Source organism: Echeneis naucrates, chromosome 2, assembly GCF_900963305.1.
Source record: "Echeneis naucrates chromosome 2, fEcheNa1.1, whole genome shotgun sequence".
In the NCBI taxonomy this organism is placed as follows: domain Eukaryota; kingdom Metazoa; phylum Chordata; class Actinopteri; order Carangiformes; family Echeneidae; genus Echeneis; species Echeneis naucrates.
The window spans coordinates 7,195,706-7,215,410 of record NC_042512.1 but is presented as its reverse complement, the minus strand read 5'-3'; the positions used below and the strand labels follow the sequence as shown (position 1 = coordinate 7,215,410).

The 19,705-nt window shown below is 41.2% G+C and overlaps 1 protein-coding gene, 3 non-coding genes and 1 pseudogene across 4 annotated transcripts; 4 read left to right on the top strand and 1 right to left on the bottom strand.

Moving 5' to 3' along the window:
- The first annotated feature begins 441 nt into the window (after positions 1-441).
- Positions 442-514, top strand: trnak-uuu (transfer RNA lysine (anticodon UUU)). Its single transcript has one exon. It is a non-coding gene; the product is annotated as a tRNA-Lys (tRNA).
- A 1,921-nt stretch (positions 515-2,435) lies between these two features.
- On the bottom strand, positions 2,436-2,554 carry LOC115058331 (uncharacterized; annotated as a pseudogene).
- Positions 2,555-2,579: 25 nt separating this feature from the next.
- trnas-uga (transfer RNA serine (anticodon UGA)) lies at positions 2,580-2,661 on the top strand. Its single transcript has one exon. It is a non-coding gene; the product is annotated as a tRNA-Ser (tRNA).
- Positions 2,662-14,188: 11,527 nt separating this feature from the next.
- Positions 14,189-16,354, top strand: LOC115057135 (stonustoxin subunit alpha-like; the record flags this gene model as incomplete). Its single annotated transcript, XM_029524010.1, has 4 exons — positions 14,189-14,346; positions 15,061-15,234; positions 15,312-15,358; positions 15,727-16,354. Coding segments are annotated over 4 exons (906 nt in total), but the record flags the coding sequence as incomplete, so codon positions are not given.
- Positions 16,355-19,299: 2,945 nt separating this feature from the next.
- Positions 19,300-19,370, top strand: trnag-gcc (transfer RNA glycine (anticodon GCC)). Its single transcript has one exon. It is a non-coding gene; the product is annotated as a tRNA-Gly (tRNA).
- The last annotated feature ends 335 nt before the right edge of the window (positions 19,371-19,705 follow it).

The following is a 19,705-nucleotide window of genomic DNA, read 5'->3' as shown; positions in this document are numbered from 1 at the left end:
CATTAACAATAAGAACAAGTGTTGACAAAAAATGCTGTCTGTGACATTCACATTAGAATTCCAAAAAATATGTAAACTGTCTGAATAGAGGTGGATGTGTGAACGTGTGTTAGAATCATCTCTGTGAGAATCCCACATGAAGCTGTCAGTCCTGCTGGATACACACACATCCCACTGAACACATTTTACCTCACTATCATATGAAGAAATATCACAAACCAGATGAACTTCTCAATGTGATGATCAGAGAGCCTTTAGATTTCATCATCACATGATAGAAACATGTTGTTTTTTAATTAGTAAATGGCAGAGAGGCCTTCAGGAAACAGAGAGAGAGAGATGACCTGCAGGATCAACCCCTGGATGGGACAGGGCTGTTTGTTCAATGAGTCAAGTTGAAATAATTTATCGAATTCCATCTGAATTATACAGCCATCAGAAGCCTGAGTAGCTCAGTCGGTAGAGCATCAGACTTTTAATCTGAGGGTCCAGGGTTCAAGTCCCTGTTCAGGTGATGCAGCTTCTTCCCTTTAGTGGTTCACATTATAGACTCCACAGCAGTGATAGGTGACACTGATCTATGAAATAATGAAACCATGAGTCTTTAATGTTCAAGGCCCATTTGTGCAGGAAAGATCTTGAGTCTGTGACCTCAGACCACTGAGCCATCCTGACACGTGTCCAGCTGCCAGTCTCTGGTGAGGAAACAGAAAAGTTAATGCTCGCTTTGATATCAGCAGGACAGGCAGCATTATAATGTTTTGTTTTGTGTTTGTAAAACTGCAGAGACACAGAGGACATGGCCTGACTGTGTGTCACATAAATGTCTGAAACCAATCTGTTACAGTTCCAATACTTGACATAATTCACCTGTGACCTGCACCCACCTGCAGTATTTCAGTTTCTAGATCTGCCCTCCTAAATCTGACGGTCCAAGTGCTGCATTTCTTTGACAGTTTTGGGGATTTTTTTCAGCAGGTGAATTTTGTAAATCTCTTTTACTGGTAACACATCAGGAGGACATTAAATCATACAGCTGCACATGAATTCCACAGAATGACCCTCTGATGTTTACTGAACATCCATCCATCTCAGGTTCTAGACCCAACCACTAAATTCTCATTATTAACTACAGACTACATAGTCTAGATTGGATTCAAAGTGCAGAGTGCTAACCATTACCTGATGGAACAACAGGTCCATGATTTGATGTGGGTCAAAGGTGCTGGCTTGAGGCTCCAGTGTCATGGGAGACGTCTGTAGACCATAAGCCATTAAAAAAAAGAATAATGAATAAACAATTATCAAATAATATGAACTGAATTCTATTGACTTTTAGGACAGCCAATAGCGATTTTCCTTACTGAGGAGTTACATCAGAGCTCCGTCTCACTCAGCAGAAGAACAAAGGAGGAGCTTGTGTTTGAACCTGTGTGGGAAACACGTGTCACAACAAAGCAAAGCCGTTTAATTGATTTGGTTTGTTTGATTGTTTTAAACATATTTTTATTTGAGAGAATCAGCACTCATCACAGTAATTTACAGTAACAAGCGTCCTTCTGTCTTTTCTTTTTCCCCGTAATTTCTAACCCCCCACTGCCACCCTGCTGCTACAGACCAACACAAGTAAACATATGCAACGTAAAATACAATAAAATATATAAAAACAAAAATAATAAATGAAAGTTGCCACGTTTTTGATTTTGATGATGTTCCTTTTGGCAACGGTCTGTTCCCCTGAGGTTAGTCTGTGCTGTGCAGGGTGCCCCCGACGTGCCCGGGGTCCTTTGGGTGCTCTGCTTGTTCCAGGCCTGCTTGGCGCAGTAGGCAGCGCGTCAGTCTCATAATCTGAAGGTCGTGAGTTCGAGCCTCCCACGGGGCACAGCTTTAGTTAATAATGAGGAGTTAGTGGTTGCGTTTAAACCTCAAATGTGGAAACAAGTGAAGAGAAGAAGTATGATCTGAGTCACTTCCTCTTTTCAGGAATCAACTTCTACCATCTGTCCACTAGATGGAGATAACTGAGCATCAACTGAGAACTGAGTTCTTCATCATCTGGAAACAGACAGCATTGTTTTCTTCAGCTGGAGCTCTTTGTTCAAATCTACATTGAGATTCAGAGCCAAATGTTTTTCCTTTCCTGGATTTACTTCATCATTTCAGTCACTCTGTGGATTCAGCTGACAAATGCAAAATACAACCAACATTTAAACGATGACGTGTTGAAACAAAACTTTATTGATTCAGTCTGGTCAGCAGAATATAACCTGATGAAATCAGCAACATTAAACTGATGTTTCTACATGAATGCATCACTGATTCTAAAACCATAAACTGAACATGAACACTCTGTACACTCAGCGTTACACACATGAAGACAACATCATGTGTTTAAGGTGATGTTGAGCTGAACAGGACTTGTATTGAACACACAGAGGGAGTGCACCGTTCCTGGAGATACTGCAATACCAGGTCGATGCGTGGAGTGGACGGAGCAAGCCCCTATTCCATCTCCCTGTTCCAAAAATCTATTTAATATATGGTCCCCGGGTATCATCGGTCATGGTGTGGTGTGCATGGTTGATGTGGCCGAGTGGTTAAGGCGATGGACTTGAAGTCCATTGGGGTTTCCCCGCGCAGGTTCAAATCCTGCCAACAACGGTTGGATGGATCACAGCATGTTCTGGTTTCACGCGTCTTTAAATTGGTTGCTTCTGGTTATGTTTGATGAACAACTTCCAGCACAAAAATCATGCGACACGTCAGGAGAAATGACACTTCCTGTCCTTTTTCTGAGTGTGCTCAGAACAACTTCATTCTCAAATCACATCCTCAGCTCCAACCTACATGGAGCTACGACACTGTGTGACGTCACTGGAGATCAAAGGCATTACCTGTCTTTAATCGCTCTCCCACGCGTGACACTCTGGCGTTCGTATCAGATGGATGAGCGCATGTGCAGAAAGACTACACGACTCGTTTCGCAAACGAATGAATAATGACAAATAATAAATGAAAATGCACAAAAACCCAAAGATCCAACTCAGTTTGAAAATATTTTTAACCCTCTTTAATTAAATGTAAATCATTTAAAAACGTTTAACTATTTACATTTAAACCACATAGACAAGTATGAAGGATGATACAACAGGATGTAAATGAAAATCCTAACAGTTTTATCTCGTCTTTGGTTCAGATTGGCATGAAGAAAAACCAAGTGGCTCAGCTTTGATGGCTTTCTTGGTTCCTTTTTAGGACAAATAAGGAGAAGGAAAGAGTCAAGTGAATGAGAATATTCTCTCGTGATCACAGATGAATGATTCATTTCTATTTGCCCATCAAAATGTGAATGGAGGTGTGATCAGGATGAGACGGCAGCATCCAGCTTCTCTGTCGGAGAGTTGTGAAGTTCTGTCTCCTCAGTATCTACAGATCGGTTCAGTTCTCTCCACTTCGTCTTTTACTGTCGACCATAGAGGACCGAAAGTCGGATCGTCCGCCGATCAGCTGTGCCATTGTAACTTGTGAATCAACAGGAGACATTTCACAGCAAGTCAACTGAGAAACTGATGATACAGGGAGGCTCCCTCCCCCGAAAACCTGATTGGTCCTTCCATGTCCCCTCAGCTGTCATTGGCTCTCAGTGGTGTCATTCATTTGGAGTGACAGCGCGTTGTGTAAAGTTGTTTCAGTGGCTACAGCTCGCAGCATTTTGTGAGAAAATGGAAAACAAAATAAAACTTAGAAGTGAACTGAAAAGAGGAGCAGTGCTGAAAACAAGTTCAGGAAGTTGTGCTGCAAACTAAATGCTGTAAATTCACCCGTCTGAGTTTTGAAACAAACTTCCGTCTTCCTGCAGCAGCTGTAGCAAATATTCACCGGAGTTCAGGTAAGAACTTTAATGAGAACTTTAACGCTGAATTTGTGTAAAGTTGTCTTTTCTCTGTTTGCATGTGAAACTGTTCTTAAACATTTAATCGACATGTTGAGCAGAGTCCTCCTTGTTGAGGGTCGTTACGTCGTTATGCTAACATAGCTAAGTTAGCTAATTTGGTTAGCATGCTAACTTTGTTAATTTAGCTAGCATGCTGACGTATCTTAATTAGCTAATTAGGCTTCGTTAGCATGGAAAAACATTTCTCCCTGTTGCAGTTACAGCCTCAGTTTGAACTCGAATTAAAGACTTGTTCTTTCAGAGGAAACAGAGCAGCTCAGTGTAGGTCAGCAGGCTGAAGTACTGTTAGTCAGAGCACACCTGGACCGACAGGTGAAAATACAGAGAAGGAGAAATTGACTTGGTGTTTGATTATTTCTCCTCAAAGACAGTTGATGATGTGTAAACTTGATGACCTGATGAAGACGTCACTGAATCTGATGACAGCAGCAGAAGGTCCTTTCTGTGATGGAGTGATGATGAGGGTTGATTGTTTTTGGGTGATGTTGTGGGGAGGAGGTTTGTCCACATCTGGTTATGGATGGCTGGCTCCTGTGTTCAGGGGGAGGACGTGGAGATGCTTCTGTCTCTCTTTAGCCTGATAAAGGAGGAGGGTTGCAATTGTGACAAACAAGAAATGAAGAGTAGACAGAGGACAGTTCATTTGTAGTTCAAAACATATTCAGGGTGTTTTTTAAATAACTTACTTTCTTCACAACATCCAAAGAAAGAAGAAGAAACTCAGTGCTGCTTGGAATATCCAACACATATAAAACACAACTTCTCTCCATGAAAAGCAGCAGTCAGCACAGTCTGGATACAACAGTGGTCAGGGCTGTATAATGTGTATTTATATTGAATGTGCTGGAGAGTTAATATTATAATCTCAGTAATTTACTCATTGACAGTCTGTGATTTATTTCCCAGAATTCTTTACAATTTACAGTTGCAACTGTTGCTTTTTGCTCTACTTATTGATTTATATTATTTATGTTTTCTTTTTAATTTTATAGCTGTTAAATGCAGTTTTGTGTCTTCTCCATGGTTCAGTTGGTCGGATGCAGCACACCCAGCCCCTTTTATGTGAACATGCACAGATCTAGATGGAAAACCAGGTTTTGATTAGCAAGTTGATAGCTTTGTGAGACCACTTATTTTAGGATTAGGATTGTTTTAGGACTGTGGATGTCTGGGTAAGTGAAGCCGGATCACTAAAACAGATCCCAGGCATGTTAATCCAGCTTTGTGATACAGGCATCTGGTTCTTCAGTGTCTCTTTGCTCTTTGAAGGAGGCAGCATCTGTCGAAGAGATACGGTGATCTGCTGATAAGTTGATGCTGAAGATGTTATGTGTCTCACCAGAAAACGCTGGATATACACCGTAGGAAAACAAACTGTCCCTTTACACACTGTAGACAAACACACTTTAAACTACACCATCTTCATATGGTTTTATATATTATGACATTATGCCATTTCTAATCTGATCATTGTAGACAAACATAACTGTGTATCTGAGCATGTGTAATAATGTTTTCTAATTGTATTAAAAGATAAAGGATCATATTGTACATCACATCGTATAAATCAAAGGTCATTGGAGCCTTGTGATCTACCTGATGTGGATTATTTCTGTCTGTTAATGATTGACTTCAATTCATTCCAAAGTTCAGAAACTACTCTGGTGTCAGATTTTCCTGTAAGTCATATTCAGTTTTCCACAGAGAGCTCAGACTGTGTTTGGATCAACAACTTTAGAAAACCTCCTGCTGTGAGACATACATGGATATATTGTCTTTAGTTTTTTCATGGAAGCTGCAGTTAAAGTTCACCTTCACTCATCAGCTGCATGAAGATCAGTTCGACCATCAGGTAACGTAACCAACAGCCTTCATCCTGTTTGTGTCAGTGAATGTTGAACTGATTTAAAAACAGATATTAAAGTCAACAAAATGGAAATATTAAAAGATTTAGCTGCATTGACATACTACTGAACATAAATACTGAACTTTGCTCCTTCTGACTTCTACAAATCAAGAAATAATATATTATTGAGGAAATTATATTTACAAATTTGATTTGATAATTTGATGCTCATATCTGGGGCCTTGATGATCATTTTCAACCAGTTACCTTCTGATATATTTACTAACTGAGAAGGACTGTTGAAGAGTTGAAGAACATGGCAGAAAGACAGGGAGATAGAAGAAGTGATAAAAGAACACAAACTGTTCAGTTTTGTAACCCTTAATGTTCACTATTAAAGGAAACTGTTAAAATAATTTAAATGTTGCAGCCAGTGAATGCTTTGATCGTGATGATGAGCCAGCAAACTCCTCACAGCTTCCTGTTGAGATTCCAGATAAAGAGGGTTGGTTTTGGATAATGTGGTTACTTATTAACAAGATCTCTTCAAATGTTTGTGATAAAGACGTTAACTCATAAAATTGAAATAAAAACATCAGCATGCTGTTAATTAACCCAGCAGGATGCTTTCTGACAATTCACTTTAATGTATTTCTAACCATATCTGCTCATGAAATATAATATCTCTAAATAACAATTTAAAAGGTTAAAAGGGTTTTTGGCTTTCAGGACTGATTTACTCTGATGCACATTTCGGACCAGATACCTGACATCTCTTCTTAAATGCAAGTGTATCAATGTCTGGGGTTAGGCTCTGGGCTGAGGAAATCCTCAGAACTGAGTGAAAATGTTCATCAGGGAGACGACTCCATAGTGGTGATTTGTTCATCTTCATCAAAGATGAATTTGTATAGCACCAAATCATAACAAACATCAAGGCACTTTACATATATAAAGACCAAACTCTTTTTTATAAAATTATTTTAAGAGACCCAACAGATCCCCCAATGAGCAAGCACTTGGCGACAGTGAAGAGGAAAAACTTCCTTTAAGAGGCAGAAACCTCGGGCAAAACCAGGCTCAGGGGGGGGCGGCCATCTGCCTCAACTGGTTGGGTTGAGTGTGGGATTGGGAGAGAGAGAGAATGAGAGCAAGAAAAGGGGATATTCAAACAGGTGTAGGCAGGAACATGATGCTGCAAGGAGTTCATGGAGTAGTAGTACAGAATTCATGGGGATAAGGGAGCAGCAGGTGTTGCAGGAACAGGGGATGGCGATGAGTCACCACCTGCAGGATGAGGACAGGGAGAGAGAGGAGAGGAACTGGGAGAGACAGAGACTTTGGTAAAACGTGGTTAGTAAATCCAGTACACATGCTTAGAACTGGGAGAAACAGGGATTTCATGCAAGGGAAGGGAGAAAGAGAGATGATGCTCAGTCCTTCCCCCAGCAGCCTAGGCCTACAGCAGCATAGCTAAAGAGTAGAAGAGGAGAAGAAGAGCCTGATAACTGAACGATCTGTAGAGAGCAGCTTGGGCACGGAGTTGGGGCAGTGTGTCGGGGAGCAGCACCCACAGACTCATGCTTTGACTTGAGCGTGTCACTACACTGGATTTCAGTCAGCTCCATTTGGAGGTTGGCTGGGGCACTTTCCACATCAACCGCAAACAGATTACTGAGCAGTCCAAATCTGCATTTCTGCTTCAAACCTGGCGCTGATTACATATCTTATGAAAAATTACATTTGAATACAAAAAATATGTGAAATTACCGTAAAAAACTTAATGATAATGTAATATTATATTATCGTTAATTACTTGTAATTCTAAAGGTAAATCTTAAAATTTCAGCTAGCATCTCTTAATTTACAGTTGTTCTCTTATGGAAAACAGTAAAAAAAACAACTTGTATGCAAAAGTGCAGTTAAAGATGTACAAATACAATAAATTGTCATTCAAAAATATTATTCTAATATAATTAATTAACTAATTTTAAACGTAAAACATAAAATTGCTGCAAATCCAAAAAGTTACATCCATAAAAATACATAAAAATATTTATTTATTTTTTTTTTTTACAGTGCAGAGAACAGAGAAAAGCCCTCCTGGAGCTCAGCAAGAAGAGGGAGTCAGTGCCAGAGCTGGCCCCCATGTTGGGGCCCTCCTGTGGCCCTGTAGCAGCCCTGCTGCAGGTAAGTGAACCAGAGCAGGATTTTCTACATGAGGGGGACAAAAGATGCAACAAGCAGTGTTATTTTGGCAGCAAGTTTGGATTTAGATTGGCTGCAGTCTTTTCACTAAAATGTCACTTCGTGTTTGTCATATACACCGGTTCAGTTTCACTGCAGTCAGGTTCCAGATTGTCCTTAAAGAGGACTTTGCATGTGTTGTTGACCAATAGCAATACTAAAACAACTAACCGAAGTTATTCTGGCACAGACTCAGTTTGGACTGGTTTTAACGTCACTCTGTTTCATACTTTGGACTCTGAAGTTATGAGGGTGTCTCTTTTCCTCAGATCAGACACCAGGACTGATGAGGGAGAACAAGCAGCTTCTTCTCTTCACATGAAGCTAGAAAGTGTCAGAAAGTCTCCCTGAAGTGAGTTCAGCAGGTGAGAATCTGTAAATGTGTGAACAGGATCACTGTGATCACATTGTGTTGTTTCACTGTTTGACTGGACAGGAGAACTTTTTTCTTTTTTGGATCCTGTCCTGTTCAGCAGTTGGGGCAGACAATATGAACGCTCCTGGTGCCTCGTTGTGCTGACATTTTTCTCTGTGTGTCTCTGACATACTCCTTCTGTTGCCATTTAAGTTTAACTTTATGGGCAATGGTATTGGTTTATTGATAAAAATATTCAACTGAGTTTCAGGATTGGGTAGAATGAGAGAGCAAAGGCAGAAGGGGGGGGGGGGGCACACACATAACATAGGGAAGACCCATGCACTGACCCGCAGGAAAACACAGGAGCAGCAGCCCCTGACCGGTGGCGGCCCTCAGAGACACACAGGAGACAAAGGACCCCAGGCCTTCTGTATAACATAACATGTCTGCTTTCAGATATGTAATAATAATAATAATAATAATGAGAGTTTCTCTTCGACGATGATTTAAGGATCAGTTGTATTAACGGCCATTAATAGAATCAACAGAGCACGTCTGTTCAGTGTGAGTTGACAGAGTTTAGTGACAGAACTGGTCTGACAGCTCAGATCATGACTGAGGTATTAGTTCTTTAAAAGATCAACATCTATAATTATCACTAACACTAAAACAGACTTGTCTTTGCCTAAACTGTGTGTGATTTCTCAGAAACACAGTATCAGAGTTTGGATAATAAAACAGATGTATTATTGAATTTATTTCCAATTTATTTCACCAAGATAATCCACCCTCTATCAATACAGTTGGGCTAAATTTGAAAACAAATACAACTTCTGTGTGATAAAACAGATTTGGAATTATCAAACAATAAATAAAAGCCTGAGTATCATTACCAACCATATCTGTTTCTTCATTTTATTCTTGTTCTAATATAAAATAAGATTCACTGAAAAAAAGTCAAGAATTTAAATAATTTTAAATCATCAAACTTAAACCAGATTTATTTTTGGAAAGTTGGTTAACAAATTAATCTTAACTTATTAACCTTGAACTGGAATGCCTTGTTTCTGTTGAGGCGTGACAGAACAAAAATGTCTGAACTTGTCTGATACTTTGGATGAACTTGGCTCAATGAATTGAACTCTTACTGTCAATGGTCCCCTCTGAGTATTTACAGACATGGTGAAGCCACTGAAGATTTAAAGCAGCACTCCTTGTTTTTATTGTTGGATTATTAGAAGCAAAACAGAAATCTTTACATTATCACATGTAGTCTGATCAATAATGTATAATAATAATAATGTATCAATAAATCACAGCTCCATCAACACATCCACAGTCAGATACCACCATCTAGTGGACAGAGAGAAGAAGCACCATCAGATCTCAGATACATTTCTCTGAAACCTGCAGATTACTGATATGTGTCTGAAGTTGTGGAGCCACAGTATTTAGATAATATGTCGAACAAAGAAACAAATGTTTAAGGTGCATCCTAAACATTAGATGAAGGAACCACCTCTCCAGTCTAGGGTTTCCTGAAATTGGTTTAGATGTAACTGATGTTTGATTAGGCTTGTAATTATTTGATAAATTGTAAGTTTTTGTTTTTTTAAATGTTACAAAATGTCAATATTTATCTGATGCAATTAGAAATTGTGTGTATAATGCAAATATAAATAATTGAATGTTGGAATGAACATTAATCTTGAATGTTGTTTCTGGATTTTCTGTCTCTGTTGATTTCAGTCAGATTCTGTAATAAACAACAGTTTGCTGTTGGGAGTTAAAAGCTGAAGATAATGACACATTAGTGACAGTAATGCTGATTATGTGTCCTGTGATGTAAATCCTGTTGTAATGAAGCTTTTTGTTGTGTTTGTGTGAAGGTGGAGGCTCAGCTATGAATCAGTGTGAGGACAGAGAGGAGGGAGCCCCTCCCTCTAAAACCACTCTGTGTGGGCAACATGACAGTCAGACCAAAGCTCAGAGGTGAGATGAGGATCTCTAACTGTCCATCTGTCAGAGCTCAGCACTCAGATCACTGCTCCATCATTATTCACTCTCACTGTCACTTACATTTTTTACTGCTGTTTTTTTATTTGTCTTTGTTTTCACAGGGAGCTCAACTAGCATGTGGAGATATTACGATAATTAATAATAACAACAACAACAACAATAATAATAATCTGTATTTGTCTTATTATCTTTATTTGCACCCTTCAAAAACATTCAAACTGTCCAAGTGACAAGTAAATTTAATAAAAAGATTTAAGAATTTAAACAATAAAATATTCTGGGTGATTCTTAGCTATACAAAGGAAAACCATTCTTGAGTTTCTTCTCAGTTTATTGTTTGTTGATTATTTTACTGTCAGCTCTGTTTCTTCTAGCAACCAGAAGTCAAGACCAGATTCTCCTGAACTGAGCTGTGTGTCCATGAAGAGTGATCGGTCAATGCATCAACCTATTGTCTTTAAGGGAGGACAACAGTCTGCTGTATCCAGCTGTGTGTCCATGAAGAGTGATCAGTCTATGGATGATTTTATCAAAGAAAAAAGGTAAAAGCTGATCATTTGTTGTTGTTTGACTCATTAAAGGTATCAAAGCTTGTCTATCAGTTTCTCTGCTGTTCATAGAAAACTCCTGGAACAAACTGTGTGTTTGTGTCTTTTCTCCTCAGAGTTCAGTCTGACAAACATCATCACACAGACCTGGACTCCATATTTATGGTGTGTAAATGTTCATCCAGTGACTACAACAGACACCAACGAAGACTTGAGTTTGAAGCTGCACTCTTTAGACCAGTAGAGCTTTACTCTGTGACAGACAGGAGTTGAATTGGGATTGAACAGGTTTGGGGTGGGAGAGAGTGGGAGAGGACTGGGAGTTGTAGTTCACCACAGAGCAATAATCCATCAGCCTCAACAGATATGTTCTGTATGAATATGGTCTGTTGGAGACTTTTACAAAACATTTCTGCTCCTTCTTGTTCAACTACAGAGAGTCTTAAAGAAAAGGTTGTTATTTAGTTGTTTTCTTGATAATTTGAGCTGTGACTTAATAACAAAGACCAAAGTTAATCAGATTCAGTCCTGGACCTCCATGGACTCTGTCTCTACAGGGTTTAAAGATGGAATAATTCATCAGTGAACTAGTTCAGGTGGTCTGATCCATCTGCAGCCACAGTCACAGTTAATACCCTGAATTTTCACTTCCTAAGTTGATGTGTTGAAGGGCTGTATCAGTTTGGTCTTCATGTGATGATCAGGATCTCTGTGTTGTCAGAATCTAAAGTCAAACTTAGTAAGTTACACCAGTGAAGTTAGTTTAGTGAAGTCAGCAGGTCTGAATCTTTCTGTGTAGCTCTGGAAAGAGACGTGGCAGCAGATGATACAGCAGCAGCTAAAGTTGAACTCTGCTGACTGATGATCTGATGCTTTGATCCATCAGTTTATACTGAGAGTGAACTTTACACAGGATGTTATTGTGTTCCAGCTGCTAGAGGAGAACATCGTCTGTTTTGTGAAGAACGAGCTGAAGAAAATCAAAAGGAGTCTGAGTCCAGATTACCCACAATTCATGAAGAATGAGGATGATGAGGTGGATGAAGAGCAGAGGAGGAGCAGAGAGGCATTTCTGAAGATCACAGTGAACTTCCTGAGGAGGATGAAGCAGGAGGAGCTGGCTGACTGTCTGCAGAGCAGTAAGAGGATTTAACTTGATGGATCAATTAGACATTTACATCCCAGGAGATGGAGAAAAATATGGAATATTCTTATTCGTTAGGAGAAGTAAACACAACCCTTGTAGTTTGAATTTTTTAAATCCCTTTTGTTGTTTTTGTTCATTCAGAAACTCATAGTCTTGTTTGTCACCGTAAGCTCAAATCTGGCCTGAAGAAAAAGTACCAGTGTGTGTTTGAGGGGATTTCTAAAGCAGGAAAGCCAACCCTTCTGAATCAGATCTACACAGAGCTCTACATCACAGAGGGAGGGACTGGAGAGGTCAATGAGGAACATGAGGTCAGACAGATTGAAACAGCATTCAGGAAACAGGACAGAGCAGAAACAAGCATCAGACAAGAAGACATCTTTAAACCCCCACCTGGGAGAGACCAACCAATCAGAACAGTGATGACAAAGGGAGTGGCTGGCATTGGGAAAACCGTCTTAACACAGAAGTTCACTCTGGACTGGGCTGAAGACAAAGCCAACCAGGACATAGAGTTCACATTCCCCTTCACCTTCAGAGAGCTGAATGTGCTGAAAGAGAAGAAGTTCAGCTTGGTGGAACTTGTTCATCTCTTCTTCACTGAAACCAAAGAAGCAGGAATGTGCAGCTTTGATCACTTCCAGGTTGTGTTCATCTTTGACGGTCTGGATGAGTGTCGACTTCCTCTGGACTTCCACAACACTGAGGTCCTGACTGATCCTACAGAGTCCACCTCAGTGGACGTGCTGCTGACAAACCTCATCAGGGGGAAACTGCTTCCCTCTGCTCGCCTCTGGATAACCACACGACCTGCAGCAGCCAATCAGATCCCTCCTCAGTGTGTTGACATGGTGACAGAGGTCAGAGGGTTCAGTGACCCCCAGAAGGAGGAATACTTCAGGAAGAGGTTCAGACATGAGGAGCAGGCCAGCAGGATCATCTCCTGCATCAAGACCTCACGAAGCCTCCACATCATGTGCCACATCCCAGTCTTCTGCTGGATCACTGCTACAGTTCTGGAGGAGGTGTTGAAGACCAGAGAGGGAGGAGAGCTGCCCAAGACCCTGACTGAGATGTACATCCACTTCCTGGTGGTTCAGTCCAAACTGAAGAAGGTCAAGTACGATGGAGGAGCTGAGTCAGATCCACACTGGAGTCCAGAGACCAGGAAGATGATTGAGTCTCTGGGAAAAGTGGCTTTTGAGCAGCTGCAGAAAGGAAACCTGATCTTCTATGAATCAGACCTGACAGAGTGTGGCATCGATATCAGAGCAGCATCAGTTTACTCAGGAGTGTTCACACAGATCTTCAAAGAGGAGACAGGGCTGTACCAGGACAAGGTCTTCTGCTTCGTCCATCTGAGTGTTCAGGAGTTTCTGGCTGCTCTTCATGTCCATCTGACCTTCATCAGCTCTGGAGTCAATCTGATGGCAGAAAAACAAACAACCTCCCTGTGGTCAAAACTGTTTAGACACAAACCTGAACCTTTAATTCTCTACCAGAGTGCTGTGGATGAGGCCTTACAGAGTCCAAATGGACACCTGGACTTGTTCCTCCGGTTCCTTCTGGGTCTTTCACTGCAGACCAACCAAACTCTCCTACGAGGCCTGGTGACACAGACAGGAAGTAGATCAGAGACCAATCAGAAAACAGTCCAGTACATCAAGACAAAGATCAGTGAGAATGTGTCTCCAGAGAAAAGTATCAACCTGTTTCACTGTCTGAATGAACTGAATGATGGTTCTCTGGTGGAGGAGATCCAACAGTCCCTGAGATCAGGACGTCTCTCCACAGATGAACTGTCTCCTGCTCAATGGTCAGCTCTGGTCTTCATCTTACTGTCATCAGAAAAAGATCTGGACGTGTTTGACCTGAAGAAATACTCTGCTTCAGAGGAGGCTCTTCTGAGGCTGCTGCCAGTGGTCAAAGCCTCCAACAAAGTTCTGTAAGTGCAAATAAATCCATCTAGAGCAACTAAATATTTTTCTTTAGTTGAGATTAAAAAACAAGTTTTTTTTAATCACTTATATTGTTTTGTTGATTCCTCTTCAGACTGAGCAGCTGTAACCTCTCAGACAGAAGCTGTGAAGCTCTGTCCTCAGTCCTCAGCTCCCAGTCCTCTAGTCTGAGAGATCTGGACCTGAGTAACAACAACCTGCAGGATTCAGGAGTGAAGCTGCTGTGTGCTGGACTGAAGAGTCCACACTGTGAGCTGGAAACTCTCAGGTCAGAGTTCACGTTTTTGTCAAGAATTTTTCTTTTTAATTCTTGTGACGTTTCATTATATTATAGCTACGCTAATGAAAGTGGTTATATTTCATATGGTGAATGCTGAATCCTCCAGTGGTGAATTCTGTGTTCACTGAGGATCATTTACTTTTTAAGGAGGTGGACACAACCTTTCTGCTGCTTTTGGCATCTGTCACAGTTGTGATGATGGAGTTCTCATTCAGGAAAATATTTAAGGGGCTCAAAGACACCAGAGGTTGAGTGGACTGCTGATATGATGCTCTGTGGATGAATGAACCTGGTTGAACACAGAGCATCACTATGCAGTGTTTGTGTAACCGAGACAGCAACTGTGTGTTTACTTTAATCAGTGTGTTTGTGTTTAAGCTGTTGTTTCTCTGCTGTTGTTTGTCTCTGGGTTTTCTCTCAAAGGGTGTCTTTGTTCTGCTGATTCTTTAAAACATGGCAGCTAGTTTAATTCATGCAGCTCACGAGTGCTTGTTGTTCCTTCTGCAAGACTTGATTATCTATTATTGATCACTTCTGTTCTTAAGTTATTGCCTGCTTAATTTTAACTACACTCGAGCAGATGACATGATGTTCTACTAGTGTAGAAAGTGAACCTTTGCTCATTTTTATTCAATTGTTCTTTCATCTGACATCCTATTCACATAACATGTTTTTGTTTGTGTTCTTGATGTGTGTGTTCAGTCTGTCAGGATGCCTGGTCTCAGAGGAAGGCTGTTCTTCTCTGGCCTCAGCTCTCAGCTCCAACCCCTCCCATCTGAGAGAACTGGACCTGAGCTACAATCATCCAGGAGACTCAGGAGTGAAGCTTCTGTCTGCTGGACTGGAGGATCCAGACTGGAGACTGGACACTCTCAGGTCTGGACAGCTCTGAGGAACTCTGCTTCATGTTTGATGGTGGATCAAGTTGATCCTGACTCTGTTTCTTCCTCCAGGGTGGACCATGGTGGACCACAGAGACTGAGACCTGGTCTGAGGAAGTGTGAGTGTGTTTTCACTTTGATTCATGAAAACTCAGCTGCTCATGTTACACTAGATTTTTACATTTCTGACTGAAGTACAAAGATGAGTTTCATTCAGGATCAACACTTCATGTGTTTATTGATGTGGATCTCCATCAGCCGTCATCTTTGACTCCACAGCAGAAAAACAGCAGAACATTGCTGACATCTTGACTCTCATGTTCAGTAACTGTTGATGTTCTAACTGGATTGTTGGCTTTTCATTTAAATGTAGTCAAACATTGTTCACAGCTGATGAAATGTAAGTTTGAATGATTCACTTTCAGTAAAGTTGTTGATAAATGAACAGATGTTAACTGCAGCTGTTGTTTCTTGTTCTCTGCGTCAGATGTCTGTGAACTGGAACTGGACACAAACACAATCCAGAGAAACCTCCAACTGTCTGACAACAACAGGAAGGTGACACGTGTAGCAGAGGATCAGTCATATCCTGATCATCCAGACAGATTTGATAACTGGTGTCAGCTGTTGTGTAGAAATGGTCTGACTGGTCGCTGTTACTGGGAGGTCGAGTGGAGTGGAGAGGTTTATATCTCAGTGAGCTACAGAAGAATCAGAAGGAAAGGAGGCAGTGCTGACTGTTTGTTTGGATATAATCAGTCCTGGAGTCTGTTCTGCTCTGATGGTGGTTACTCTGTCTGGCACAACAGCAGAAAAAAATCCCTCTCATCCTCCCCTGTCTCTAACAGAGTAGCAGTGTATGTGGACTGTCCTGCTGGCTCTCTGTCCTTCTACAGAGTCTCCTCTGACTCACTGATCCACCTCCACACCTTCAACACCACATTCACTGAACCTCTCTATCCTGGGTTCTTGATCTGGTCTGGTTCTTCAGTGTCTCTGAGGGAGTTGTATTGAAGGAGACGTGAAACTAGAAACTGAGACACTTCACTGTTGGCTTCACTTCTCAGCTCTGGAGCCTCCGTCAGTTACATATTGGAGACAGATCTGGATTTATTGTCTAAATCTCATTGTGTTCCTGAAACTCCATCAGCCTGCACACTCATTACTTTTCCTTTGTGTTTTGGTTGTCTTGTGTAACTGAGAATTTTTTCTTCAAGAGTGAAAAGGGAAGAAAAGATGCGATGGCTGGATCGATGATGAGATCTGAACTTCTCAGCATCAGAATGAGACAAACATGGACCAGAGGAACCGTTCAGTTCCTCCAAGAGAATCATCAGGAACTCAGTTCATCATCACAGCAGTCATCTGCTGTTCCAGCCTGTCTGGCTATCATCAAATGATTAACACTGTGGAGGCTGAGGAGGTAGAGTTCATTAGTAAATGTGTTCTAACGAACTGTAAACTGTTAAAATATTCCATCATATAATTAGAGGTGAGACGTCCACAGTTTAGATACTAACATATCCATACATGTTATATATAAGTTCTGTTATGAACCCAAACGGGTTATTTCTTGGTGTTGGTTCCTGGTTAGTAGCTCCGTCAATCTCAGTGATACTGTTGGACCCAAAGAGGGTTAAAAACAGTTTGCCCTTCTTTGGTCAGCTGAACAGCCCCATTCACCCAAAAAACTAGTTCAGCCTGTTTGGCTGTTTTAATAATATCTATCTTTTCACCCGTAGTTAAAACAGCAGAGCTCTGGGAGGGAGTTTACATGGACTGCTGTCAGATACATTACTGAGCTTTTGATCAAAGACTTTACCGGCTTTCTCTCATCTTGTGCCGGTGAAAGGATATGAAGTGTCTGCTCGAACCAAACATCGGCTTTGAGGGAGTGATGGGAAACTCTTTTCCTTCATCTGATTCCAGTTCTTATGAGTCACTCACCAAAGTCAATCGGTCATTTGAGTCACTGAGTCAGTGCACACACAAGCTCCTCCAAGTCCCCACTGACTTAGATGAAGCTTTGAAATTGTCCCTTTTTTCCCTTCATAAAATTTAAATATATTCTCTATGTAATAATTCTTATCTCGAATAATTATTTTTACCCACATGTGGCAAAAATTATTCAGTCAAATAACAGTGTGCTGAAAGAGCAGAACTCAACAGAGGACACTGCAGCAGAGTATTTTCTGAAAGGATCATTCTTATGAATGATCTTGTTTATATTTGTTGTTTTAATGTATAAAGCACTTTGTGCAACATTATTCTTTTGTTTGCAAAATGTTGTATAAATAAAGTTTAAATGATTGATTGCTATAATACAGTCCAATAATGTTCTATTGGAGTCGTGCAGCAGACTCTCAGCTCAGTGTGTGAATGTGCTGCTGCTGAACTGGGACTCATGAGTTCCACTCTGAACCAATGAGTCATGAATCATGAGTCTGACTGTGAACCAGTCTACAGTATGTGCTGTGGGTGAGTGACAGCTCATAGCGGGGAGGGAAAGGGAGTGAAACAGCAAACCAGAGCTGCTGCTTTTCCTCCTTCTTTCTATATGAACATGAGCACCATGATGCACACTGCTGTGTTCTCATATCAAGCTCATGTTCACCTTCTTTCTTTCACAGGGAGAACATGAAAGAAGCTGAAGCTGAACTCAGCCTTCCAACTTTAGTGCTCCGTGTCACAGACTGATCCATTTTCTGACGTTATAGTCCACACCAGGCTGCAGCCTCTCTGTGTGACACTTTGTTCATCATTATTTTCACACTTTAGTTCCTGCTTCTTTTCATTTAGGCTCCATGTAGGCTGTTCATGATGACTTTGTTTGTGTGTGGCTGTTTTCTTCTGAATGTGGGATCTCTGTCTAAATGAAAGTTTCACAATCACTGCCTCAGACTGCATTCAGAAGGAATTGTTGAAGTCATAGAAGCTGAAGAGTTGATGATCAGAGGCTGACAGCTAAAGGAAGCTAGAATGCACACTGCTCTCTGACAGAGTCGGCCTCCCTCCACATTTAGGAGGCTTTTTCACTTCTTACAACAGCTGACAAAGGGCTCATCTGGGATTTGAACCCCGGACCTATCACACCCTGAGCCAGAATCATCCTGATTGTTCCTGGAATGGTTTGGTTAGTCAGAGTGTGTCTGTGTGTGTTCTTGTCTCTCTGAGTGGTTGGAAATGAAAATGGAGATCGGTAGAAGCAGATGACTCTGAGGATGAATGAATGTTTCGCTGACAACATCAACAACCGTTTACTCACCTCACAAAGAGACTGTGTGACGTCACTGGAGATCAAAGGCATTTCCTGCCCTTCATCGCTCTCCCACGCGACACCAACTCAAACGTCACACTCGCATTAGATTCAGCCGGAACGGCGCATGCGCGCAAAGAAACTCACGCTTATCTCGCGAACGAATAAAGTGAAACACAAATCATCTGTTATGAGATAAATACATGGCGTTAAATTGAACTAAAATCAAATCTGTTGGTTTGTTCCTCCTTCTACTTATTAAAATGCTTCTTTTCCTGCTTTCGCTCACAGACTCACAGACTGAGCGAAGTTGCGCACCTCGTCCACTGTGTGTGTGTGTGTGTGTGTGTGTGTGTGTGTGTGTGTGTGCGTGTGTGTGTGTGTGTGTGTGTGTGTGTGCTCTCTCTGCTGGTCTGAGTTCATTTAAATGCTTTGTTGGATCTGTCTGTCTGTATCATGTCAGAAACTCTGAAACACTCTGAACTTCTTTAAAACACGGTGGATTTACTGATATCAAAGTGTCCATGATGGATTATTATAGAAAGATATCAGCTTTAATGTAAATACATTGTTGGATATAAACACAGAAATTACAATAATCATCTGTAAAAAATGTTGCCGTCTCACTCAGCGGAGGAACAAAGGAGGAACCTGTGTGAGAAAAACAGAAAAAAAAGAAGACTCTCCCTGATCGGGTTAGTTGCCACGTTATAAAATGCAGGAAGTTCTTCTGAACATGCAGCAAGTGTTGAAGGCTGCTGATGCCTGGAGAATCGTGACGTCATGGTAAAACTCATTACACAAGCATTGGTGGTTCAGTGGTAGAATTCTCGCCTGCCACGCGGGAGGCCCGGGTTCGATTCCCGGCCAATGCAGAGTAACTCTTTACCAACATCCAGATGTTAGAAACACAGTGCTGCTTGGAAAATACCCTGATAGACTCCAACACACTGTGACTTTGTGAAACAACCAGTGGAGCCCCCTGGTGGTCAGTAGAAGTGCAGCCCCTCTGAGCTGGTGGCAGACCAAGGCTTCAGTCTGCACACATCTTCCACATGTGATGGCACACACACTGTGTATTGTGGCAACATCCGTCCCCTCAGAGAGAATCTGCTCTTTAACCCTCCTGTCGTTTTCACCCCCCGCCCCTTACTTTAGTGTTCCTGCTCTGTTTGATACGGTGGCCGGTAAGTGCAAAACTAAATTACAA